This window comes from Chiloscyllium punctatum, chromosome 8 (assembly GCF_047496795.1).
Source record: "Chiloscyllium punctatum isolate Juve2018m chromosome 8, sChiPun1.3, whole genome shotgun sequence".
Lineage (NCBI taxonomy): Eukaryota > Metazoa > Chordata > Chondrichthyes > Orectolobiformes > Hemiscylliidae > Chiloscyllium > Chiloscyllium punctatum.
The window spans coordinates 106,259,907-106,286,516 of record NC_092746.1 but is presented as its reverse complement, the minus strand read 5'-3'; the positions used below and the strand labels follow the sequence as shown (position 1 = coordinate 106,286,516).

Below are 26,610 nucleotides of genomic sequence, written 5' to 3'. Positions count from 1 at the left end.
GCTCGTTGGATGCTGCCTGAACTGCTGTGCTTTTCTAGTACCACTAATCCAGTTGAGGGTTATCTGGTCAGCAATGATCTAATTGGTGGTATAGACTCTAATACCTAGTGTTTGTGCGTTATGCTCTTGTCTGTTCAATATATGGTTAGTGGTATGTCTGGAGTTGCCTTTATGTAAAGGTCTGTTCATTTTAATAAAAGCAAATGTGCTGGAAGCACTTATCTGGCAGTGTACATGGACAGAAGTTAATGTTTCAGGTCTGTGACCTTTCATCAGGGCATCCTGTTCACTTTGTTCAATGGTGTTTAATTTTTTCCTGACACCGTTTCAAGTTCTTAACTTAAGTGTTATCTTTTGAGAGTGGAGAGGAACAGATTTGAAAACCTAGGCAGTTTGTAGTTGCGGGAGGTTGGGAAGGCAGCTAATCCATTGAATTATTTTTTGACTGCTTTTGAAATTGCGTTTGGTCTCGGAGGTCAACTTAATCATGATTAAGCCTACCTACCTTGTTGTACAAATGTGATCCCTGCTTTAGTGAGTTGGCCTTCATCGCACACACTACTGGAGTGTCCCATAAGGCCATTGTCTGGCAAATGAGTTACCTCTGTGATTTTTGGACAAGATTTGTCGCTTGGATTGTGGGTCAGGTTGTAAGTTTGCTTGCTGAGCTGGTAGATTTGTTCTCTGCTTCATTGGAAGCTCATTGATGTTACCTAGTGTGATGATGAAACGTCTGAACAAATCTACCAGCTCAGCCAGTAAACTTGCAACCTGATTTACCTCTATACATTCAGCCTAGCCCCAGACAATGTTGTGATTTTGTCTATGCAAGCAGAATCTATATTGGGGAGAGATTTATGTTTAGGATCTAAGTTGAAAGGTAATTTGATAAACAACGTGGAATAGAAGAACTAGGAGTGGGAGTAGGCAATTCAGCCCCTTGAGCCGACTGTGCCATTTAATGATTATGACTGATCTCATTTTGGCTTCAGCCCCTCTTTCCTGTCTGCACTCCATATTCATTTAAGACATTAGTAATTAATAATCCACTCTGGTAGCGAACTCCACAAATTCACAACCTTTGTGGAAGTAATTCTACATCATTTTTGGTTCAAATCTGCCTGTTAGCATATACAACCAAAGTGAATAGAAGAAGAATAGGCTCTTCAGCCCTTAAGCTTGTTATGCCATTCAATAGGATTAAATAACTGATTCTAACCTTTCTCTGGTTCCCTTTATTCCCCTACTGATTCTGAACCTGGAACTCTGATCCCCACAGCTCTCTGTGGTAAGGAATGCCAAAGACACCCAGCCCTCATTTCAGTCTTAAATTGATGACTTTTTGTGGTCCTAGACTCCCTCAAAAGGAAGTATCCTGTTAACATTTATACTATCAAGCCCCTTAAGAATCTTTTATTTCAACAAGACCACCTCATTCTTTTAATCTCTTGTGAGTAGAGCCCCAACCTGTTGAGCTTTTGCTCAGAAGACAGTCTCTTCATACTGAGGGTCAATCTTGTGAACCCTTTCTCAACTGTCTCCAATAAAATGATACCTTTCTTAAATAAAGGGATCAAAAAACTTCTCCAGTACTCTAGATGTACTCCCCAGCACCTTGCACAGAAACTGTAACACTACTCCCCGCATCTGATCCCTTTGAAATAAAGGCCAACTTCCATTGCCATTTCCGATTCCCTGGTGTGCTACCCCTCTTTTGTGCATAAATACCCCCCCCCGAGCGTTTTCCCACATTGTACTCCATCTTTCTGAAAACTTACATGGAGAATGAAGACCTGTTTTTCCACTTATTTATGTTTTGTCTGCAAATTTGACTATAGTAAATTCACTTTTTTCTCCAAGTCTTTCATATATATTGTAAAAATCGTCAGTGTCTCTTCCCCCTCCATGTGTTGCATCTGAAAGGCTAAGAGCATTGTGGAAGACCCTGCACACCCCTCACCAAACTCTATTCCCTCCTGCCATCTGGCAAAAGATACTGGAGCATTTGGTTTGTCATGGCCAGATTGTGCAACAGTTTCTTCCCCCAAGCCTGGATTAGTGGTGCTGGAAGAGCACAGCAGTTCAGGCAGCATCCAAGGAGCTTCGAAATTGACGTTTCGGGCAAAAGCCCTTCAGGAATAAAGGCAGTGAGCCTGAAGCGTGGAGAGATAAGCTAGAGGAGGGTTGGGGTGGGGTGAAAGTAGCACAGAGTACAATGGGTGAGTGAGGAAGGGGATGAAGATGATAGGTCAGGGTGGAGTGGATAGGTGGAAAAGGAGATAGGCAGGTAGGACAAGTCATGGGGACAGTGCTGAGCTGGAAGTGTGGAACTAGGGTGAGGTGGGGGAAGGGGAAATGAGGAAACTGTTGAAATCCACATTGATGCCCTGGGGTTGAAGTGTTCCGAGGCGGAAGATGAGGCGTTCTTCCTCCAGGCATCTGGTGGTGAGGGAGCGGAGGTGAAGGAGGCCCACGACCTCCATGTCCTCGGCAGAGTGGGAGGGGAAGTTGAAATGTTGGGCCACGGGGCGGTGTGGTTGATTGGTGTGGGTGTCCCGGAGATGTTCCCTAAAGCGCTCTGCTAGGAGGCGCCCAGTCTCCTCAATGTAGAGGAGACCGCATCGGGAGCAACGGATACAATAAAAATTATTAGTGGATGTGCAAGTAAAACTTTGGATGTGGAAGGCTCCTTTAGGGCCTTGGATAGATGTGAGGGAGGAGGTGTGGGCGCAGGTTTTACAGTTCCTGCGGTGGCAGGGGAAAGTGCCAGGAGACTGTGTGATTGGACTCTTTTTTTTCATCTGAAATTTTTTGCACGACTTTGAATTCCTGCTAGAATAATGTCTAATTATCATTTTTATTAGAGTGTAGTTTGCATATATTGCACTTCTGTGCAGTTTATGAAGCCTTTTGTATGAATGTGCTGTCCAAGTCACATCTAGTTCCTCTAGGAACGCTGTCTCATTTTTTACTTTATCATTTGTATATGGTAGAAAAGACTAAAAATCTATTCTGCTAGGACCGCAACAGTTTAGAGTACTGATTCCTATGGAGTCCAACTGGTCACAGGTTGCCAACTTGAAAAAGAATCCCTTGTCCCCACTCAACCACCAGTAGTAAATTGGAACTGAATGTGATATTGTTAAGCACTAACCGAATCCTGTACACTTATAATTGGTAAGTTTTATCTTGCAAATTCTTCTACATGAACAACCCATTTGCTCTAGATACTGCTTTATGGCATAGCTTGTGAATCTATAGGGGAATGTGTACTTGTATATGCAATCTTATTTGTGAATAAATATAAATGTTGAATAGTATAATAATATGAAACATTCTTCATTCTCCATGTACTTAAATGTTATTTGCTCGTCGCAAGTCCAGTACCAGTGCTTCTAGATTTGTCTAGTGTGCTTTACCAATATTGACAGTCTTCACAATATATTGGCATCATCTGCAATTTCTCCAAACACCCATATCTAGATCATTTCAGAACATTTAGTGCGTACTTGTTCTTAAACAAGCATAAGTGAAAAATTTTCAAGAGCATCTCATCTACCGCCAGATGCAAGTAGAAGTTTAATTCCACTTTTGCAGCACCACTGTCCCCATTCTATTTTCCACAGTCTGAGACGAGAATGTGACATTCTCCAAACCACAGAATTTGAATCTCCTGCTTTTGAGTGTCTCAGGAGTTTTTGTTATAAACTTTTAAATTAATTAACCATGTTCCCTTAGACAAATCCAAGTGGTCAGTAAATGGGCTACGGAATTAAAATATCTTCTGAAGGGTTAATGTTGAAAGATGATAAAATACTTGCAGCTAAGTACGTCAACAGAACAAAACTCCCTTGCATCAGTTTTCAAACTCCAATTTCTGTCTCAAGGTATGCAATTTTTTCTTGCTCAACACATTATACATTGAGTAGGTATGACCCTGAAGCATTTTTTACCTTAAATAAAATGCAAAAGCTGAGTAACTTGCGAAGAAATTTCTATTATTCACTGCTGTAGTAGCTGATCAACTGTGTTCTTGGTTTTATCTCTGATTTATGCAAAATAACTGGCGGAATAGGGTGGTGAGTATGGTGAGGCCTATCTTGATGCAATCATCCTGTTTTATTTTTCATGCTTTTCACCAGTGGCCATTGAAGATCATAATCACGCACCCAGCCTTGTTCACATCAAAGCTTGCCACCGTAATATTCAGCCACTGATCTTGCCAAACAAGATTGATGTTGGGGAATGTTGCTCAAGAAATCAGTGAACACCTGACTGATTCAGCTTGTTGCATGTTCAAAAAATCTCCGTGGTGAAAACTGGGCACTAGCATCTTGTGACACTCCATGAACACTGGCTGCATGCACCATGTTTACAGATATTGTTATCCAAAGTGCCAGCCTCTAAGAATCCACATGACACATATCTGATTCACTTTCAAGTCACTTTGTCACGCACCCAGCTCATGGACGAGATGAGGCTGCATCTCTGGGTCTTTGCTTGCTGTCGTAGTACTCGGTAATATCAAAGGTTGGGTGACAGTGAGCAGAGATGTTGCAGGCAATAATGAGAATATTAGAGCCAGAGTCTTGGTGAGAGGTGTGTAGAGCAAGCTGTCTTTGCAGATGGCTGAGACTGTTTTAGCCCAAGTGGCATCTAATCTCCTCCACCTCATATATCAAAATGATCCTTCCATACCTGGGGTCAGAATAGCCAATCTTGTCTAGACTACCTCCAGTGCAAGGGCACCTTTCCTCAGGGGCCTGAAACTCTTATTATTCAGTTGTGATCTGACTGGTCTTACTTAACTTTAGCAAAACCTTTTTGCTTTTGGGAGAAGAAAAGGCCAACTTTGCTTGACTCTTGAGTGGAATTTGGAGTTGCATTGTTAGTTCCTTCCTTCATAGTATTAATTGGCTTTGCATAAAACTAATGCAAAAAGACTGTCTGAAATAAAATAATGTTATGGTGCAGCTCCTTTAACAAGGTAACATTGACATTTTTTGAGGTGGTAAAAGATAAACTCCAAGAAGTTAAAGGGTTTTAGGGCCAATTTGATTATAGCTTAACAGGTACTGCCTCAGGAAAAAGGCTTGCAAGTTTTTATAAAAATTAAGCAATAAAAGGGGAGTGGCTAGTTCTCCACTCACTTGCTCTAGTTTGGTTTGGTCTAGTTTTTCTCTGAAAGCACTCGAGACAGTAGTGTTCTGAAGCTGCTTGACCCAAAGAAGCAGGTCTATGCTGGTACTCTAACATCTCTCCTGTAAGACCCTGTGTTTTAGTTTTCTCTCTTGTGCTAAGGGATGTTGATGGGAATTGTTTCAAGTATTTTGAACAGCATAGTTAAGTTGGGATCATCTGGGTTGTGGGACAGGTTGTTATTCTGTATTCTAGTCTCTTCTGTTGCTGTTTCATTTGCTAATATTGTAAATAAATCCTGTTTTGTTTAAAAAATAAGTGGTTTGACCAGCAGCGCATCTCCTGGAATATCCATTGTATACTTTCTTAAAACAACTACCAAAGTTAGGGTCTAGGCTAATGTCTTAATATTTTGAGGGGACCTGGTCTGGTCCACAACGCTGTCCTGATAATTGAAATCACCTTCACATAAAATGGAAGAGTGAAAGAACTTTTGAATAATAACTGACCTTGTGATTGTATCGGGCAGCTAAAGCTTGCTTTTGCGTGCCAGTGTGACAACAAAAAAGTCAGTGTTTTCTTCCGTTTGTGTATCAAAATGGCATTTTGAATTTAAGGGGTATAAGGGAACAAGCTAACCAAAAGAGCTTAAAGGGGTTGGTGGAAGTTTCGACATTTTAAATGTTGAGGTTAAGGTGCACTGTTTAGTGAATAGTGTCGAAATGGCTGGTCTCATTCCATTCTTTTAGCAAATAAAGATGTACAAATGCCAGTAATAGGAAATAGTGTTTAAAATTGTCCCATTGGTTTTGATATTCAGATGAACTAAGTTAATATTTGGAAAAGATTGAAAGATGTTGTAATGATTTTAAGGTTCAGTTTGTGTATGGAGCTGCAAACGGTTGGGAATAACGACCAATGAATTGTATCACTTGTTTTGAGCAAACTGGCTTTGATATCACTTGCTGTTTTAACTGGGACTTGGGCTACTTTCCAAACCATAACCCCCAAGGAATGAAACAGGATACTGAGTCTGTGTTGAATGCATCTATAAAAAGAAATACTGTGCAGAATAAATTCAGAATGGTGCACTTGGTCAGAGCCTGTCCATCCTTTCGTTCAGTTGATTTTTGGCTTCATTTAAGAATCTTGCAAACCTAAGATTGAAACCATACTTTGACTTGGGTAAAATTTAGAGCCCTGCATCTGAGATGGTCAGTATTTGGGGTGAAGTAAAAAATTGTTCTGATTCGGGATAGTCAAAGTGGCTTTGTGCGTGGGAAATCATGTCTCTCAAACTTGAGTTTTTTGATGAAGTAACAAAGAAGATTGAGGGCAGAGCAGTAGATGTGATCTATATGGACTTCAGTAAGGCCTTTCGACAAGGTTCCCCATGGGAGACTGATTAGCATGGTTAGATCTCATGGAATACAAGGAGAACTAGCCATTTGGATGCAGAACTGGCTTAAAGGTAGAAGACAGAGGGTGGGGTGGAGGGTTGTTTTTCAGACTGGAGACCTGTGACCAGTGGAGTGCCACAAGGATCGGTGCTGGGCCCTCTACTTTTTGTTATTTACATAAATGATTTGGAAGCGAGCATAAGAGGTACAGTTAGTAAGTTTGCAGATGACACCAAAATTGGAGGTGTAGTGGGCAGCTAAGAGGGTTACCTCAGATTTCAACAGGATCTGGACCAGATGGGCCAATGGGCTGAGAAGTGGCAGATGGAGTTTAATTCAGATTAATGCAAGGTGCTGCATTTTGGAAAAGTAAATGTTAGCAGGACTTGTACATTTAATGGTAAGGTCCTAGGGAGTGTTGCTGAACAAAGAGACCTTGGAGTGCAGGTTCATAGCTCCTTGAAAGTGGAGTCGCGGGTAGATAGGATAGTGAAGAAGGCATTTGGTATGCTTTCCTTTATTGGTCAGAGTATTGAGTATAGGAGTTGGGAGATCATGTTGCAGGTGTACAGGACATTGGCTAGGCCACCATTGGAATATTGTGTGCAATTCTGGTCTCCTCCCTATCGGAAAGATGTTGTGAAACATGAAAGGGTTCAGAAAAGATTTACAAGGATGTTGCCAGGGTTGGAGGATCTGAGCTATGGGGAGAGGCTGAAAAGGCTGGGACTGCTTTCCCTGGAGCATCGAAGGCTGAGGGATGACCTTGTAGAGGTTTACAAAATTGAGGGGCATGGATGGAATAAATAGGCAAAGTCTTTTCCCTGGGGTTGGGGAGTCCAGAACTAGAGGGCAAAGGTTTAGGGTGAGGGGGGAAATATGAGAGACCTATGGGGCGACTTTTCCACGCAGAGGGTGGTACATGTATGGAATTAGCTGCCAGAGGATGTGGTGGAGGCTGGTACAGTTGCAACACTTGAGGCATTTGGATGGGTATATGAATAGGAAGAGTTTGGAGGGATATGGGCCGGGTGCTGGCAGGTGGGACTAGATTGGGTTGGGATATCTGGTCGGCATGGACGGGTTTGACCGAAGGGTCTGTTCCCATGCTGTACGTCCCAATGACTCTATTTAAGTTTGTGATATTTCTTAATTTATCATGTTCAAGTTTAGTTTCATACTTTAAAAATGTGAGCCACTTAAAATTTCTGTATCAGAATGATTTAAAATTGGAGTCTTTTGCCTTTAAGATGCAGGAGCAGGGCGGCACGGTGGCACAGTGGTTAGCACTGCTGCCTCACAGCGCCAGAGACCTGGGTTCAATTCCCACCTCAGGCGACTGTCTGTGTGGAGTTTGCACATTCTCCCCGTGTCTGCGTGGGTTTCCTCCGGGTGCTCCGGTTTCCTCCCACAGTCCAAAGATGTGCAGGTCAGGTGAATTGGCCAATCTAAATTGCCCGTAGTGTTACGTAAGGGGTAAATGTAGGGGTATGGGTGGGTTGTGCTTCGGCGGGGCGGTGTGGACTTGTTGGGCCGAAGGGCCTGTTTCCACACTGTAAGTAATCTAATCTAATCTAATCTAATCTAAACCAAATGTTTGGGAGCCAGCTATCTGATGATTTTTTTCTTTGAATTTGGTCTTCAGATATTTCTTCCTTCAACATCCTTGTTGACTTGTCTGGTTTTCTTTCTGTGAAACCAATGGTATTCTGATTGTTATTCGGGCACAATAGTTTCTATTTTCTTTTCCCTTTTACAACTGCCACCTCACCAATAGCTTAGCTCAGGCTTTAATATATTAGTTGAGATCAAGTTGGAGCACCAAACAAGGTAAATCTGAAACCTTGTGATTTGATATAGCATTAAATCCCAGGCAATCTATTTACATTATCATTAGGAAGTTCTTCTGACAAATTGTCTCATTCATGCATTTTAATAATTGACTTTGCAACTTAAAATTCATTTACCTCCATTGTTTCAGTAGAAAGTCTTCATAAAGCTGGGCTGATGCAATTGGTAAACATTTTCCTCAATCAAGTTTCATTGTTTTATAGCTTCATTTTGTTTGAGTCAACTGGAATTTTTTTTTACCCAAAGTACAAATGGTTTGGTACTGGTGTGCATGCTTAAATAAAATATCTTGTCATCCTGGATTAACTTTAGCAGCAAAACCTTCCTTCCCCTTTCTGCTTATTTAGGTTTGCCTTAAATACTTCTGTATCAATTTCAACAACTTCACCACTTTTTTGCTTTAAGTTTCTTCTGAGTTCTCTTGGATTTATTGATCATCTCAAAGGCTTCCAGTGTGCTTGTTTATGTGGATGTATTCTGTCAAAACGTTCATAATTTTAAAGGTACCTATTAGGATATCTTCACTTTGCATTCAGCAAGAAAGCAACCCAACCTGTTCAATATTTGATTGCTGGAATCTTGTAGTTTTGGCATGATCTTTATAAATAATTTTTACACTTTTTCTTTACCTTTATAATCTTTTTTAATATGTTTGTAATAACTGCACAATACATCTACCCAGTGTTTCATTCTAGTAGGTACAGAACTAATGGGAACTGCTAGCAAATGCTTTTTCAAAATTCTAGTTGCAAAATTGGGGTTACATTTGTTTCAATCTCATTTTGTTTTAATCTAAATGCAAATGAAATAACACTAGTCAGTTGCACAACCTGTGGGACCTTGGTATGTTACAAACATCAAGATTAATATTTCATTTTGTGCTAAAGGTCACGTCCTCAGATTTGTATTGTGCCATTGACTTGTGATGAATTTACTTTTCCTAACCCTAATTTATTGGCACAATGCAAGTCTGGAAGACCTTGCTGACAAAATAATGCTGCACTTCGGTTTTAAATCTGTAAACTATCAAGTTTGACATTTGAAAGATGTGTAGAGAATGTTCTCCATATTTCAGATGATTGATTGCAAATTAGTAATCAGTCTGTGAACAAGGATGTTGCAGAAGAGCATTGAGTTTCTGGCTCTTAAAAATAAATAGAAACCGCATTTACAATGTGTGTACAACCTGTTGCAAAGCAGTTTGTTTCTATTCAGTAAAATTTGTACTTGAACTCTCCACTCCGTGCCTTCGTTATTTTGTTTACTGCAGATGCCGGTCAGTGAAAACCACACCCCTCAGCTACAGAATTCCAAGATTTATACCCTCAAGGAAAGCTTTCTTTGAATACTAAAATGGCTAACCCCTTATCCTGAGATCAAGCCCTAGTTCCCCACATTTTGATGTGCAAAGGGATCTGGTTGTCATTGTACACCAGTCAAGGGATTCCTGATGAAGGGTTTATGCCCGAAATGTTGATTTCTCCTGCTCCTCAGATGCTGCCTGACCTTTTATGCTTTTCCAGCACCACACTCTTGACAGTCAATGATAGACAGGCAGGTGCAACAAGTAATTTGGATGGTAGATGGTAAATGGTACATCAGCCTTCAGTGCAAAAAGTATTGAGTTCAGAAGTAATGTCTTTCTGTAGTTATACAGTGTCTTAGTGAGACCACACCTGAAATTTTGCTTTCAGTTTTGGTCTCTACGTAAGAAAGGATATGCTTGCCATCGTTGAAATACAATAGAGGTTCTGGGGATAGCAGGGCAATTGTGTGAGGACAGATTGATTTGACTATTCATCTAGTGTTTAAGAATGAAAGGGAATCTGTTTGAAACATGTTTTCCCTGTTCTGGATTAGTGGTGCTGGAAGAGCACAGCAGTTCAGGCAGCATCCAAGGAGCTTCGAAATCGACGTTTTGGGCAAAAGCCCTTCATTTTATCTCATGTCTTCCCTGTTACCCACTGAACTTGTTTGCTAGGTTGTTGTCAGGATTGGAAAACTGCCAGTGTAATACTTTTAATTTTTAAAAAACGAAAAACTGATTAAGACAGTGAGACCTTTAATCTTTGTCTGTTCTGTCTGAAATACACAAGCAGAATTAGCATGGCTTCACAAGGGGGAAATAATGCCTGATGAATTTTGTAGAATTCTTTGAGGGAGTAATGAGTAGGATTGATAGTACAGTGGATATGATATGCTTGGACTTTTGTAAGGTATTTGGTAAAGTACCAAGCATTAGGCTACATAAGAGCCCATGGTGTTGGAGATGGATGTTAGCCTGCATAGAGGATTGCTTAGCCAATTGACATTTGGGATAAAGGAGGTGTATTTCCAGGATTGCAACCTGCTGCCAGTGAAGTGGCAAAGGTATTTGCAACTTATTAATGACTTTTTGAGGACAGTGAATGTACTGTATCCATACTTATGGATGATTCAATCACACAAGTGAGAGGTGAAGATGACAGTCTACAGGGATATACACAGTTTGAGCAAAAACCTTGCAGATGGCATATAACGTAGGAAAATATGCATTGGAGCACTTTGGCAGGAAGGACATCAGAGTTGAATAGTATTGAAATAGTGAAATATTTTAGAAAGCTGAAGCACTGGACTTGGGAGACCTTGTGCATAAATGTCAAAGCTCATATAAAGTTCAGGTAGTAGGGAAGACTATTGGAACATTGACCTTTATTTCAAAGGGAATGGAATATGTGGGTGGCACGGTGGCACAGTGGTTAGCAGTGGTTCAATTCCCGCCTCAGGCGACTGACTGACTGTGTGGAGTTTGCACGTTCTCCCCGTGTCTGCGTGGGTTTCCTCCGGGTGCTCCGGTTTCCTCCCACAGTCCAAAGATGTGCAGGCCAAGTGAATTGGCCATGCTAAATTGCCCATAGTGTGAGGTAAGGGGTAAATGTAGATGTAGGGGTATGGGTGGGTTACGCTTCGGCGGGGCGGTGTGGACTTGTTGGGCCGAAGGGCCTGTTTCCACGCTGTAAGTAATCTAATCTAATCTAATGTGAATAAGAACATCTTATGAGAGGCTACCTTAGGAGAGACTAGACTTGTACTCATTGGAGTTCAGAAATGAGAGGTAACCTTATTGAAACATACCAGCTTCTGAGGTGACTTGATGGGGTAGATTTGTGCCTAGTCAGACTCCAAATCCATGGTGATGTGATTGCTACTGCAGAGCGTAGTTGAATCGATTAAGAATGGACAATAAATTCTGACCTCAATGGTGATGTGTGCATCAGTTGAAAAATAATTGAAGTAGCTACTTTATTTTTCCTTTCAGTCCCTTCCGTCTATGATGTACAAATCTCTGAACACTTTTGATCAAGCTTTAATTTCACCTTTCGTTACATCGCATCTGTTTCTTTTATTTTTTGAAAAGCGGTTTTATATTTTTAGATTAAAATATTTTCATAAGTAATTTACATATCCGTTATAAACCAGTCTGGCTGACTTTTTTTGAGCCATTCTGTGTTTTTAAATGACTGGTATAAGTGAAATCGTGAGCCCACGGGAAAACAAAGTTCCAAGGATCTCATTGAACTGTAGAATTCAGTATTTGAAAGAACCATGCATGGATCTATACTAAGCCTGGTTTAGATGCTGTGTAGCTCAATACAAAAAAAACTCTAAATATGTAATTTTGTTCTGATCCATTTCTGATGGACTCTTTCAGTGCAGCTTTCTTTAAATGTTTTAGAATTGGCACAAACAGTGCAAAAGAATGTATGGTGAAGTTACACCTAGGTTTGAAGAACAGTATTATTGCTAAATTTTTAGTGTGAACTGTAGTTTTTAAATGTGAACTTAATTTGAATAACTTTATATTTTCTTTGTAATGCTCCAGGTTGCTGTACAGTGGGCTTGAGCCTAAGAAAAATACACTGGAAAGTTGATTGAGCATCTGGTTCAGAGGTAGGGTTTTAGAAAATAATATGGACCTGAAGAGTGCCCATTCAATACTATCAGTGCCAGTTCTACCAATTCTCCCTTATCCTTGAAAATACTCGATCTCTAATTTTCCTTCCAATCCAAATTACTTGAGCATGTGATTATGACTTTATTTATGCAAGTGATTATAGAAACCATCTACTGTACTATCATTGTGGCATTTATGGTTTTATTCAAATGCCATCCTTCACTGTCCTTCACTTGCACTCAAACAATCTGCTTCCTGGTCCATCTTTTGTTTCCTCTCCCTCTTCATGATCACTGGTCTTGATTCCCACTCCTTTAATATCTCCAATTTGACATTGTTCAAATGTCTTTTATAGCTGCCTCATTTCTCTCTCATCTCTAGCAGCTCTCCAATTATCCATGGAAATTTTGTTTATTCTGCCTTTGCTTTCTTGTGTGTATTCCTTTGTCCTAATGATTGTAATTGTGCTTTTGCCATGTAGATTTTTGTTTCTAAAGCAAACCAGTGATTTAAAAATCTGGATTGTCCTGGTCTGCATTTTCTAACATGTTGATCAGCACCTCATTATTGACCGAAGAGCTTTTTGTGGGGGGATAAAAGTCTGAAAAATCTATTGATACGTGAGACAGAAGTTTGATATTTCTACATCATAAATAAAGTGTATGTACTGAATTTAGATATTAATAGAAGAATGTCAAAGTTGCCCTAATTTGAGTATTGTTTAATGAAATATGCTGTGTTGAAACATTTCATCCTACATTCACCTGGACGGATGCAAGGTTGCCATGTTTTACTAGGAGCAACAATTTCTACTGTACTAGAAAGGATGCAGATTGGCAAGTTGACTACCAAATGTATTGCCATGTTGATGTTCTAGACATCTATTTCATCCAGTGCAGGAAGGGTGCAGTGTCTGGACATGTTCTTTTTCCTATTAAAAATAGCCTTTGTGTTTGAAGCGACCAGGTTGAGTGTGGCATCTTCTTTTTATTTACCTCACATCTCCAAAGTGGGACCTTGTCAAATCCATATAATCTGCATCAACTGCACTAACTTCATTTACACATTTGGTCGTTTCTTTGAAAGATTCAGTCAAATTTAAGTATGACCTCCCTCTAGCAAAGCTATGCTGACCATCCTTGATCAGACCTTGCTCTCATTTTTTTTCATGCACCTCTTCTAATTGTTCTGAGTTTCCCTCTTGCTATACTCTGAGGCTGCCTCCCACCACCACCACCACTGATTTGCATCTTCCGTAGCTGTATGACACCTCTATATTCCTTATCTAGTCCTGAATATTCTTAGACATCCAGAGTTTCTAGCTTTTGCTCCTCTATATTTCACCCTAATGGGAGCATGCTGGACCTGTACTCTCCACAATTCCTGTTTGAATGCTTCCCACCATTCTGCTGTAGTCTACTTTGGCAAGATCCTGCCTTGGATTAATAAAATCTACCTTCTCCCAGTCCAGAACATTCTTAAACTATCTTTTTTCATAGCAAGTTTAAAACCTGTATCACTAAAATGATCTAAAATCACTCACTAAACACTCCTGATCAGCCATAATGACTTGTCTTCATTGGTGTCTGTATGTTAACAAAGTACCTGGCTCATTTTAATGTAGTTCCAATTTAAATTGATTAGGCTTTGCTGTTGAAAGCCTAGAATCTTTCATAACTTGAAGTTCCTTTGTGGTACTTTGCAGAAAAATATTTAAATTTCAACCAAAGATTTACTTTCTTTCTGCAGACTTATTTGTACATATTTGCAGAAAAACTGTCCATTTGAATAATGCATATGCATCTGCGCAAACAATAAGTGCATCTTTGGATTTGGAAGATGCTTTTAAAAGATACCTGGCAAAATGCTGCTTGCTGTACATCATACAGTTCATACTGTCACTGCAACATTGATGGTCAGTGGGTCTTGGTCTTGGATTGTGTTTTTGAGTGTTGGAGCTAAGCTCATCTTGACAAATGAATATTCTATCACAGTCCTAACTTAGCCTTTTAGGGAGTTAGCATTTTTAGCAGAGTTGAACTTCCAGCTAGTTCTGGTAGCTGAAATATCTTTGGCTGGTCAGTTCATTTACTAGTCGGTTAATATCCAGGATGTTTGTTCAGAGGGGTTCAGTGATTGATTAGATGTCATTTCTTGACATTGGTTTGGCAAAATGTTGCTTACCACTTAGCTGAAGCCTAGTTGATCTGGTCTATGGATGTTGATTGCTTCAGTATCTGAGGAGCCACAAATTGTCCAATAATTGACCATCCCACTGATCTTATGCAGGGAAGGCCATTGAAGCTCCTAAAGATGGTGGGCACAGGGCATTACCCTCAGGAATTCTTGGAGCGATGTCCTAAGTATGAAATGATTGACCTTCTAATAACTTTTTTTAAAAATCTTCAGTGCTACGTATGGACCTCTAATTTGGAGAGTTTTTACTGATTCCCATTGACTCTTGCTCTGGCTTTGCTTGGGCTCCTTGATTTCATTTTCTCTCCAATGCTATCGTCAAGAATAGCCTTTCTACCTCCCCTCTAGAATTCAGCTCTCTACTTCATATTTGACTGAAGCCTGTAAATGAGCTGAGTAGTCCTGGTGGGACAGACTACGCTTCAATGAGCAGGTTATTGCTGAACAAAGTCAGTTAAAAGGATAGATGACAACCTCTTCCACCACTTTACTGATTGAGAGTAGGCAGATGGAGTTGTAAATGGCTGGATTTATTGTGTTTTCTAATGGCTGGTTTGCCACATTGGGCAGGTGCTATTGTAGCTTAACTGGAGCAATTTGGTTAGGTAAACAGTGAATTCTGGAGTGTCTTTCATACTACTGCTTGAATGTTGTCAGCTCCCATAGCTGAGATGATACATTCGCATGCTACTCCTGATGATGATTACAAATATTTCAGCCTTGTCTTTTGCACTGAAAGGCTAATCAGAAATGGAAAATTTGTGAAGCCTAATTTTGTTTAATTGTCCACTGCCATTCATTGCTGGATTGCTGATTAATTAGTTGTGGGGCCATTTAACTCTGGAGAAAACTACTTCCACTATTTGGCATGGAAGTAGTCCTAAATTCAAACTTCAGTTTGATTTCTCATTCTTAGATATGTTGGACACTGTTCATTGGTATACTAATGACTACCATCTTTGAGAGCATAGAGGCAGTGATGCAGTAGACTTGATTATAGTGAATTTTTTTATTGCAAGTTTTAAACCTAACTCACTTCCTCTGCACTGAAAACTAGAATCCAAATTTAAATTCGACATGATGTTTCACCATAGTCTTGTGGTGTATTGTGGAGGTACACCAAATCCTCCCCCTCTGCAGTCGGGGACTGGAGTGCAAGGGGGTAACAGCTGACTTCCTGCAGATAACAAAATGTGTGGGAAATCATATCTCTCAAACTTGAGTTTTTTTTGAAGAAGCAACAAAGAAGATTGAGGGCAGATTGGTAGATGTGATCTAAATGGACTTCAGTAAGGCATTTGACAAGGTTCCCCATGGGAGACTGATTAGCATGGTTAGATCTCATGGACTACAGGGAGAACGAGCCATTTGGATATAGAACTGGCTCAAAGGTAGAGGGTGGTGGTGAAGGATTGTTTTTCAGACTGGATGCCTGTGATCAGTGGAGTACCACAAGGATTAGTGCTGGGCCCTCTACTTTTGTCATTTACATAAATGATTTGGATGCAAGCATAAGAGGTACAGTTAGTAAGTTTGCAGATGACCTCAAAATTGGAGGTGTAGTGGACAGTGAAGAGGGTTACCGCAGATTACAACAGGGTCTGGGCCAGTGGGCTGAGAAGTGGCAGATGGAGTTTAATTCAGATAAACGTGAGGTGCTGCATTTTAGGAAAGCAAATCTTAGCAGGACTTGTACACTTAATGGTAAAGTCCTAGGGAGTGTTGTTGAACAAAGAGACCTTGGAGTGCAGGTTCATACTTCCTTGAAAGTGGAAGCAGGTAGATAGGATAGTGAAGAAGGCGTTTGGTGTGCTTTCCTTTATTGGTCAGAGTATTGAGTACAGGAGTTGTGGGGTCATGTTGTGGCTGTACAGGACATTGGTTCGGCCACTATTGGAATATTGCATGCAATTCTGGTCTCCTTCCTATCAGAAAGATGTTGTGAAACTTGAAAGGGTTCAGAAAAGATTTACAAGGATGTTGCCAGGGTTGGAGGATCTGAGCTACAGGGAGAGGCTGAACAGGCTGGGGCTGTTTTCCCTGGAGCATCGGAGGCTGAGGGGTGACCTGATAGAGGTTTACAAAATTGAGGGGCGTGGATAGGATAAATAGGCAGTCTTTTCCCTGGGGTCAGGGAGTCCAGAACTAGAGGACAAAGGTTTAGGGTGAGAGACCTAAGGGGCAACTTTTTCACGTGGAGGGTGGTAAGTGTATGGAATGAGCTGCCAGAGGATGTGGTGGAGGCTGGTACAGTTGCAACACTTGAGGCATTTGGGTGGGTATATGAAGAGGAAGGGTTTGGAGGGATATGGGCCAAGTGCTGGCAGGTGGGACTAGATTGGGTTGGGATATCTGGTCAGCATGGACGGGTTTGACTGAAGGGTCTGTTTCCATGCTGTTCATCTCAATGACTCTGACTCTAAAATGCCAATACTATTAACTTGTAACTCTACCTACCATGAAGGACTGTGCAATGAGGGGGGATAAAAGGTGTCTGCCCCCAACCTCTTAATGTAAATCCAAACGTAGTGAATTGTAATAGCTAGAAGATGGAGTAGGTAATTCAGCCCCATTAGCTTGCTCTACAGCATAATTATGGCTGATCTTATCTTGACCTCCATTCTCTTTTCCTAATTGGCTTCCATAATCCATTACTAATCAAAATTTGAATGCAAAGTAAGGGAGTGTATTTCAGACAAAAATGACAGCTTTATTTCTGAAAATTATTAGGGAGGTCGTAAAGCCTACATAACTCAGTATGGTTCTCAATGTGTCATGGTGCTCTTCAGCTTTGTATCTATTAAAAATTGAATGGTACCTCCAAAATCCAAAGAGGGAAGCTATGTCAAGTGTTATGAAGGTCTGCAGGTGTACTGTATCTTTTTAAGTGAGGAAGTGAGCTAGGACTAACGATGCACAGTCCTGAACAGTGTAACAATTTAACAGTTGGTCGAAACAAAAAGCAGCAGCTGGGTTGCCATGAAACAAAAACAAAAATTAGAATTTGGCCAATCTGTTTAAATTATGCTCCAAGTTACCAAAATCCAATGAAATTTGAATTTATTATTTTGATAATATTAAAGCCAGTGAAGCAATCTGATGTTTTGGGTTATAAAGATAGGCATTTTGAACAGTTAAGGGGAGAACAGCCAAAGACCACCAAATGTAGACTGCTTGCTGAAGAGCTGTCTGTGGGGAGTCTGCACAGCAGAACATAGAGGCCAACTTGGAGAGAATCTGCAAAGCTGACTGGCTTTGCAAGGTTTTTTTGTAAATCTTAATCAGGATTTTCCTTATCTGACTAGTATTATAGCCAGGGAGGTTTAAAAGAAAGGAGTTGTAAATAGTTGTTTTTTAATATTCTCTGTTGGATTTAAAGAATAAAATTGTTAACTTTTACTTTAGTAACCCCTGGGATAGTTGTTTACTTTAAATTTTAACAGGTTATGGTATGAGGTGAGCTTTTTCTGTGTAGCTAGTTTAAATTGTTGTAACACAAATGAATGTGTCCAACTGTCTTTGCTTTTGGAAGCTGAGAAATTGAAAGTAAAGCGTGAGTTGCTAACCAAACACAGGCTTGAGAAAATGCATTCTGTCTACAGTGGATTTGTTGCTGCTCCACTTGTGGGAACTTGGGAGAAAAACTTTTTCATGTACCTTTTATTTTTTTTCGCCTGCGAGTTTGTTTCCTTATAGATCAGACAGTTCCTGTCAGCATTGAAGGGTTGACTGATTCATCATTTTTTTTATCCTAGTTGATCAATAAATAATTTGTGCTTTTCTGTTTTGTAGATAGCAGATTTAAACACTAGTATAATACAATGTTAGATAATCGTCATTGCAACTAACTGCTTTTTAGTTGCAATGTCCACTACTTGCAGTATAGGACTGTTGCATCTTTGTGAAGAAAGTTATCTCCAGAACTTCTCCTAGTTTATAAATTTTACGGTGCAAATGTGACTTAAAATGACATTCTGGGTTTGTCTTTATGATTAGGTGTTTCTGACAGGATTTGTTGCTCATCCTAATTGCCTTGAATTGTGTGGCTTTCAGACTACTTGAAGGCACTGGAAAGTCGTCATGTTAGTGTGGGTCTGGTGTTAGATGCAAACTACATAGGTGTGTGTGTGTAGCACTCATAATTGTCTTGGTCTCCATTTGGTTCTAACCCTCATACCCCTCTTTATTTCATACCATGTTCACCAAAATTTCTTTCATCTTTTTAAGATTGTCAATGGATTGTCTAGATGTAAGCCCTGACTGGAGCTGACTTTTTTAATAAAGTTTGGCAAGAATTGTTTTCTCTTGTGACTAAACCAGTGGTTGGGTATTTGTAAATATGCAGTTAAATCCATGCACTTAACAGATTCTGCACATTGTGCAAAATAAATAACAACTGCAGTTGCTTTGAAATATAACAAAGCTTTGCAATCTTTTTTCTAGCATCATTTTTTGCATTGTCTGACCTAAAGTTAGAAACCTCGCAGTGGTCTGTTTGAACAGTGTATTGCAGTCCTGAGGCCAGCTATTTCAATATAATTAATTTGCTCTGCTTATTAAATGTTTGCACTTCAAGGATTTTTACTTTTTTTTCATCTGTTTCTTGACATTTGAATGTACCAAAATGCTTGAATTAAATTTTTGACTTGTGTAACTTTTTAGGGTTTTCATCCAGAAGAACTAGGTCGCTAAAAATGGTGGACTACTACCAGGTATTGGGAGTACATAAAAATGCTTCTCAGGAAGAAATAAAAAAATCGTAAGTATTTTATGCTGAACCAGTGATAGAATATTCTAGCATTAATCTTATTTTAATGCTTACTGATTCTGTGAAATCATTGGAGATGAGTTGGGTGGGAATCTGTATTTCAAATTTTATAAATGAAGCTGATCTATTGTATAACTTTTGAATATTTTAGTTTTTGTCTGTCAGTTCTTTTAATTAAACTTGTTCCAGTTCCTGACGACTTGTTTTCTATACTTGATTTTGCAACTGATTTTTGGTTCTAATTCCCATCTTGTAAATTTAATTGACACTTCATCCTAATTCAGTGCAGTCCCTATAGCCATCAAGCCTGCTGTACTGTTCAGTAGGATCATACTAATCACTCTTTGATGTTAGTTTCCCATTTAATCCCTTGATTTCTGTAGCATGTATAATTGTTCTAACCTCTAGTATTCAATATGCTCATTGACGCAATATCCATAACTGAGAGGGGGTTGCAAAGATTCTGCTTGCCATAGTTCCAGCTAAATAACCTTATCCCCTCATTTCTCCAGCTATAGGAAACCGTCTCCTACATCTACCTGTCTAGTCCCCCAGGTTTTTTAAAATTGAGGTTAGTGTTCCTAAACTAGAGCAAATGTAGGCCTATGATTAGACATTTTTTTTCAAGGAGCACCCTCATCAGAAATTAATCCACTGAGCCTTATTTCTTAGGGCGGCAAACTATTCGTTGTACTTGGTAATCTCACCAAAGCTGTCATAGAATTGTAGCAAAACCTCCTTTTAATGTTGCTTTTCAAGATCTGCCATACAAGTTATTGCCTCTGAAATACTACATCATATGCAATTAATGTGATTAATGTATGAAGATTTCAATACCAATATGTGCTAGTTTTTCCACTTAAACACTGCTCTGCTATTGTTCCAAGCAAAATGAATAACTTTACCATTGTGCTCCATTAACCAACTTGATGAGCCTTTATCCATTTTGCGGTCTGCATCCTTGTGACTTGCAGTCATTCCTAGTTTAATCAGTGAATGTTGATGAAGGTGGCTGAGAGCCAAGCATTGATTCTTGTTGATACTCTACTGATTACACCTTGCGATTTTAAAAAATAGTTCACTCTTGACCTCTTTGGTATACTATCTAGTTCTAACCCCATGCTCTTGTATCTTGGAAGTTATGAACTGACCTCTGGTGTAGCACTTTTCAATTTTTCCAATGGCATTTGATAATGTGTTGCATTCTCTGGCTTCCCTCCATGTTCTGCTCATTATCATTCCAAAATAACATGACTTTGATTTCATAACTTTACTCTGCTGTATCTTCATTGTCAAGCCCTAATAGGCTCTAAGCATTTCCCTGTAATTGATATCAAACTGAAAAAATGAAGAGTTTGAAATAATTGGCTCAAGAGGAGCACTGCTTATTCCTTGCTCACATCTTAAGTTTCCTGGTTTTCTTATTGTGTGGTCATCGAAGCCTACTTTGAGCAGCTTGTTTCTTAGAATTATCCTTGCGTATTTGAATTTTAACTGGCAAATGTTCAGTTGCCTGCTATAACAAATTGACCTTTTTTTACTTGTGAAATGCTCTGATGACATCTAGTGACAGAAAGAAGATACTGCTTGTATTTAACCCTAAACCAGAGACTGACTTTTAATTATTCCTTGTCTGCGTTTTGTTTAGAATTGGTTTTCGCCTTAAGTGGTTGTAAATGAAATTTTGGATAAGTGCTATTGCACAGACTGCTTTAGTTCTTTATTACACAAGTCCAGTTATAAGTTAAATAAGGCTTCTGTCACTAATAGCATGTGAAAATAATCAGGATTGTCTAATGTCAGTACATATCTATGCTTGTTTATTCCTGAAGGAATCATTAATTGATAAACAGGAAAACTACAGTATTTTTTTGTATGACAGAGGCTAACAGCAGTACTTTTTAATGTTTCCTGTTTCTGACCATTTTTGAAATTACTCATAGAAACTATTAGCAAGTTCTTCTATTCATCTTTGCAACATCGTTCTAGAATGTGCTTTATTGATTTTGATTTGGTTACGAGAGTTCCTAGAGAGCATAAATCATCTGGCTACAGACAGTTTACTTTTGCGAGCATTGTCTTGGCTTGACAGGATGATGAATACTTAAGCTTTGCTAAACAGGTTTGAGCGTATCCCAGACTGGATGTATTCTGTCATGAAATAATAGAAACTTACACCAAAGGACCAGTTGGTCTTTTTGTGTTTAAAATAAAACCAAAACTTAATTCTAGATCTAAAGTACAGGAGTTGGGCGGATTGGACCGAAGGGTCTGTTTCCATGCTGTAATCTCTATCACTCTACAGTGAAAGGTGTACAATATTGCCATTGCTGGTGCCATTTTGGGTGCAAAGGAACTAGATGTAAAACCTTGGGTACAAAAATAGAAAAATACAAAAATACTTTAAAAGTTTAACACTACAGATGTTAGTATAAAGTGAAGTTAAACCTTAGCCTTGGCCCTGCAGATGCTACATGCCAGGCTTTTCCTTCAAGGGCTCGCTCTACCCCACACTAGGCTAAGTCCTGCCAGGCTTGCTAGCCACCATGTTGCCAACTGCCACTTCATATGCCAGCTGCTTTGACTGCCATCTGGGCTCACCAGGCTTTGCCGCTGATCACTGCTTCACCACTGCCATCTGGGCAATGCTCAACTGCTTATCTTGTCAGGCCAAGACAATGCTTGTAAAGGCAAGCTGCCTGCAGCCAGGTCTGTTGGAACCTTTGCAACAAAATCAAAATAAAACTCTGGCTTTCTGAAAATGAGGTTGTGCACCTCTGCTTTACTGTAATTGTGTAATTTCCTCATTGAGTACTTGTGTGACCTATTTTAAAGTTACTTCAGGAATCTGCTTTTCAGGTGGAGGTTCTGATAGAGTCATAGAGATGTACAGCGCCGAAACAGATCCTTCGGTCCAACCTGTCCATGCCAACCAGATATCCCAACGCAATCTAGTCCCACCTGCCAGCACCCAGCCCATATCCCTCCAAACCCTTCCTATTCATATACCCATCCAAATGCCTCTTAAATGTTGCAATTGTACCAGCCTCCACCACATCCTCTGGCAGCTCATTCCATGCACTTGGCACCCTCCGCGTGAAAATGTTGCCCTTTGGGTTTCTTTTATATCTTTCCCCTCTCACCCTAAACCTATGCCCTCTAGTTGATAATTGTGGAAGAAATGCTCCAAACAATTTCAGTCTTATCAGTAGCTTTGATTATTGTAACCTTGTTATTTAAACACTTGCCAGAGATTATGTTTTCGCTATCAACTATCAGAACCCTTCGTCTTGTAAATCTCTGGATGCACTTTTTTTTTTGTCTCAAGGCAAACAGTCCTCTAATGTTTCTGACCATATATAATCTCATCCATGGTATCATATGAGTAAAGGATCTCTATCTGTCTTCAAACAACAAAAACCAAAGAATAGTACAGCCCTTTGGCCCACCAAGAATATGACACCTTTTTAAATTTACAAAACTTTCTACCTCTGTGGTCCACATCCTTCTCTTACTTTCCTATTCAGGTATCTATCAAGATGCCTCTTAAACATTGCTATTGTATCTTCCTCCCACCTCTGGCAGCACATGCCATTATTGGCAGTCTTGCAGATGAGAGGCGAGAATCATCTTCTGCATAGGTGGCTGTACAGTCTAATTTGGCTTCAGATTCTGCTAAACTTGGGGTAGAAGGTGTTGGAAGGGGTGGGTGGAGTGTTGGTGTGGCAACACGCTCCTTGTGCTTTTTTTGTTTGGCTTCTGCTATTTCCTAATAGCAAATCTTGAGGTGCTTCACGCTGTCCCAGGTGCTGCTACTGTACTTTGGATTGTCTTGGGCCAGTGATTTCCCAGGTTTTGGTGGGGATAATGCACTTCACCACCAGTGAGGCCTTGACGGTATCAATGAGTGTTTCCTCTGCCTGCTTGGGGGCTTGCTTGCTGTTTTGGAGCTGGGAGTAGAGCACTTGGAATCTTGTGTGGGTCATGTGGATGACATGTCCAGCCTGTTGCAGCTGATCAAGGGTGGTCAGTGCCTTGATGTTGGGGATATTGACCCGGTTGACGTTGCAGGTGTTGGTGTCTGTCTCATTCCAGTGGATTCGCAGGAGTGTGTGCCGGCAGAGTTTGCTGGTACAGCTCCAGCACCTTCTGTTTGCTGTAGGCACATTCCAGGCATTTACCTCTTTTTTTTTGTAAAAATAAAATTTGACACTCTCATTGTTTAAACTACTCAATCTTTCCTTGAGCCCTTATCCCTTAGACATTGACATTTCTACCCTCGGAGAAAAAAGACTGACAATCTGTTCTATTCATGCCCCCCAATGTTGTAAACTACTTAGGTTGCCCCTCAACCTTCAACTTTCAGATGAAAATATTCCAAGTTTGTCCAGTCACTCTTCATAACTAATACCACACTTTTTCCCCCCCCCCCAAAAAAAAACAGGCGTCATCCTGGTAAACAGTTTCAGATCCCTCAAGCCTCCTGTCCTCTTTTGTAAGGTTGTGACCTTAACTGCACACAATATTACAGATGTGGTTTAACTAAAGTTCTGTACAGCTGCAATATGACTTGACAATTTTTATATTTTATACCTGTCCTTATCCATCTGTGCTGCAACTTTCAAGGAACTGTGGACCTGGATGCCTAGATCCCTCTGCTACTAAGGGTTTGCCATTTACAGGATACTTCCCTCCTGAAATGGTCTTCAAAGTACATCACCTTTTCATTTGTCTGGATTAAACCCCATCTGCCATTTCTCTGCCCAAGTCTCCAGCTTATTTATATCCTACGATATCCTCTGACAAGTCTTCACACTATCCACAACTCCACAAATGTATTGATCAGACCACTACATTCTCCTATATACATCAAAACAAGCAGGGGACCCAACACAGTTCTCTTTGGAGCGTTACTGGTCCTGGGTATCCAGTCAGAAAAACACCCTTACACCACTACTGTCTTCTATGACAAACGCAGTTCTGTATTCATCTTATTGGCTCATCATGCATCCCACAAGACTTCACCTTTTAATTAGCTTACCATAGGGGGCTTGTAAAAGTCTTGCTAAAAACTGAGCAGTCAGTATCCACTGCCTTGCCCACATCAATCATCTTTGTCACTTCAGGTCTCCTGCACAAAACCATGATTGCTATGGCTAATAGGTCCATGTTTTTCAAATTACTTACTATTTTAGCTGAAGCATAACTGGTAGTGGATGTAAGTTTGCTAACTGAGCTGCAAGGTTTGTTTTCAGACGCTTTGTCACCATACTAGGTAATGTCATGAAATGTTATATAAAAAAATATAAAAACAAATCAACTTTTTGGAACTCTCATCAACTTCCTCTGTCACCATTAATATTGTGTATGTGAACAAGGTCTGTTGTTCATACTGTATTTATTATTATCTTTGTCTTTGCACAATGCATCATCTAACGGTTGCATTGAACTGTTATGCTTCATAGAATCAATACAGGACAGACTCTTTGGCCTGTTGAGTCTGTACCACCAGAAGTACACTAGCTGCACTAAGCTCATAACATAGAACAATACAGCACAGAACAGGCCCTTCGGCCCACGATGTTGTGCCGAACTTCTATCCTAGATTAAGCACCCATCCATGTACCTATCCAAATGCCGCTTAAAGGTCGCCAATGATTCTGACGAATAACCTTGAATGTTTCAAGCACTCATCCAAGTACTTTTAAGATTGAGGTTTCCCACCTCCAATATCATCCATGAAGTGCATTCCAGACTCTCTCCATCCTCTTGATAAAAAGAAATCTTTCCTCAAATCCCCTCTTAATCTGCGTTTCACTTTAAAATTATGCATCCTTGTTCTTGCACCTTTTTTACTAAAGGGAACAGCTGTTTTGTTTCTTTTTGTTCACCCTGTCCATTTCATCCTGTTGGTCCTCTTGAAACCTGTAGTTTTCCTCATCTATTGACTTTGTTTTATATTTAAATTTTATAATGCTTCTCTCTACACCTGCTCAGTTTAAAACCAGCCAAAAACTGACCCTTTAACACCCACAGAAATGGTTTTCCAGTCTGAAAACATTCATCTGTCAAAGATCCACACAAAGGAAAAGGCCTGGGCCACTAAGTCTCTGCCAGTCAAGTACAATTCCTTGATTATTCTAATCACATTTTCTAGTATTTGGCCCATCGACTTGTATGTACTTGAATTTCTGTCTTAGTCAGTTTTTCTATTCATACTGCTATTTTCATCTTGGGTCTTTTGAGTGGCACTTTGAAATTCCAGAATGCATCTAACAATGGTCTTCACAGGTCTTCACTGTGATCAATTTGTTCTACATTAAAGAATTCCTGCATTTCAGTCTGTCCCAAATTTGCCTTTTGTAAATGTATGATGACTCTTTGATTAACTTTTTGACTTTCCAAGATATGCCCCAGAAATGGTTTCCAGTAACTCCACTGATCTTGGGCTCACTGGCTTGTAATTTTCTGAATAACTATTTCCCCTTTCTTGAATGGTGCTGAGATCATCAGCCGAACTATCTTTTGCCACTACTGAACTCAGGATTGAAAGCTTGTCACCTGTGCCTTGGCTATTTCTGTTCTTTAGGACATATCCTAGATTACTGGATAGTAATCAGGAGTAGATCATTAACCAACTTCAATAAGTCTTTTAGAATGTCTTTTGTTTCAAATATCTTGTTGCTATAAGCTCCAGCTTACCCCCCATACCTCCACTCCAATAATTCACCTTTCATATATCCTCTGTGTTTGAAGGTAAACGCAATGACTGGTATTGCCATGTCCTCTTCTCTGAAGGTTTATTTCTATTTGGGTTCTTAATTCCAATTCTTTTCCTACCATACTTTTTACTTATTTCATTTTTGTTTGACTCTGTTTCACCCTTAATCTTAACATGTTTCCTGTACCATATTAATTGTGTTGCCTCTATGCTTTGATTTCACTTGTACACTCCTACATTTATTGCAAGCTTCCAATTTTGTTTTAACTACTTTTGTCATTTGAAGCACTTCAACTGTGGATGTTATGGTAACTCTCCCTTCATTGCAGCATGCCTAGATTTGCCCTGAAGTATCTTTTCTGAATATTGCCTCCTACTCCATTGCTGCTTTACCCTGCAATCTACCTGTGGTCAATTAAATTTCTTCAGTTGAGCATTTTAGCTGATTTTGGTCTCTTTTTTTTTCCCCCCCCTTTTTTTTTGAACTTGAGCTATATTAATTAACTACTTTGCATACTTCAGGAACTATTTGTCTTTCCTATTTTACTGCCTTCAGTATATAGGAAGACCTTGCCCTCATTTTGATGTACTTTTTGAAATT

General features: G+C 39.8%; 1 protein-coding gene across 6 annotated transcripts in view; it reads left to right on the top strand.

The window, feature by feature from the left end:
- Positions 1-26,610, top strand: part of dnajb6b (DnaJ heat shock protein family (Hsp40) member B6b) — a 150,833-nt gene that overhangs the window by 2,247 nt on the left and 121,976 nt on the right. For 4 of the 6 annotated variants that reach the window (XM_072576207.1, XM_072576208.1, XM_072576206.1 and 1 more), the window contains exons 2-3: positions 12,253-12,320; positions 19,183-19,279. In XM_072576207.1, the coding sequence (XP_072432308.1) occupies positions 19,215-19,279 (65 nt within the window). In that variant the 5' untranslated portion in view covers positions 12,253-12,320; positions 19,183-19,214. The remainder of the gene's footprint in view (positions 1-12,252; positions 12,321-19,182; positions 19,280-26,610) is intronic. The other 2 variants (XM_072576209.1, XM_072576210.1) reach the window with 1 other exon arrangement.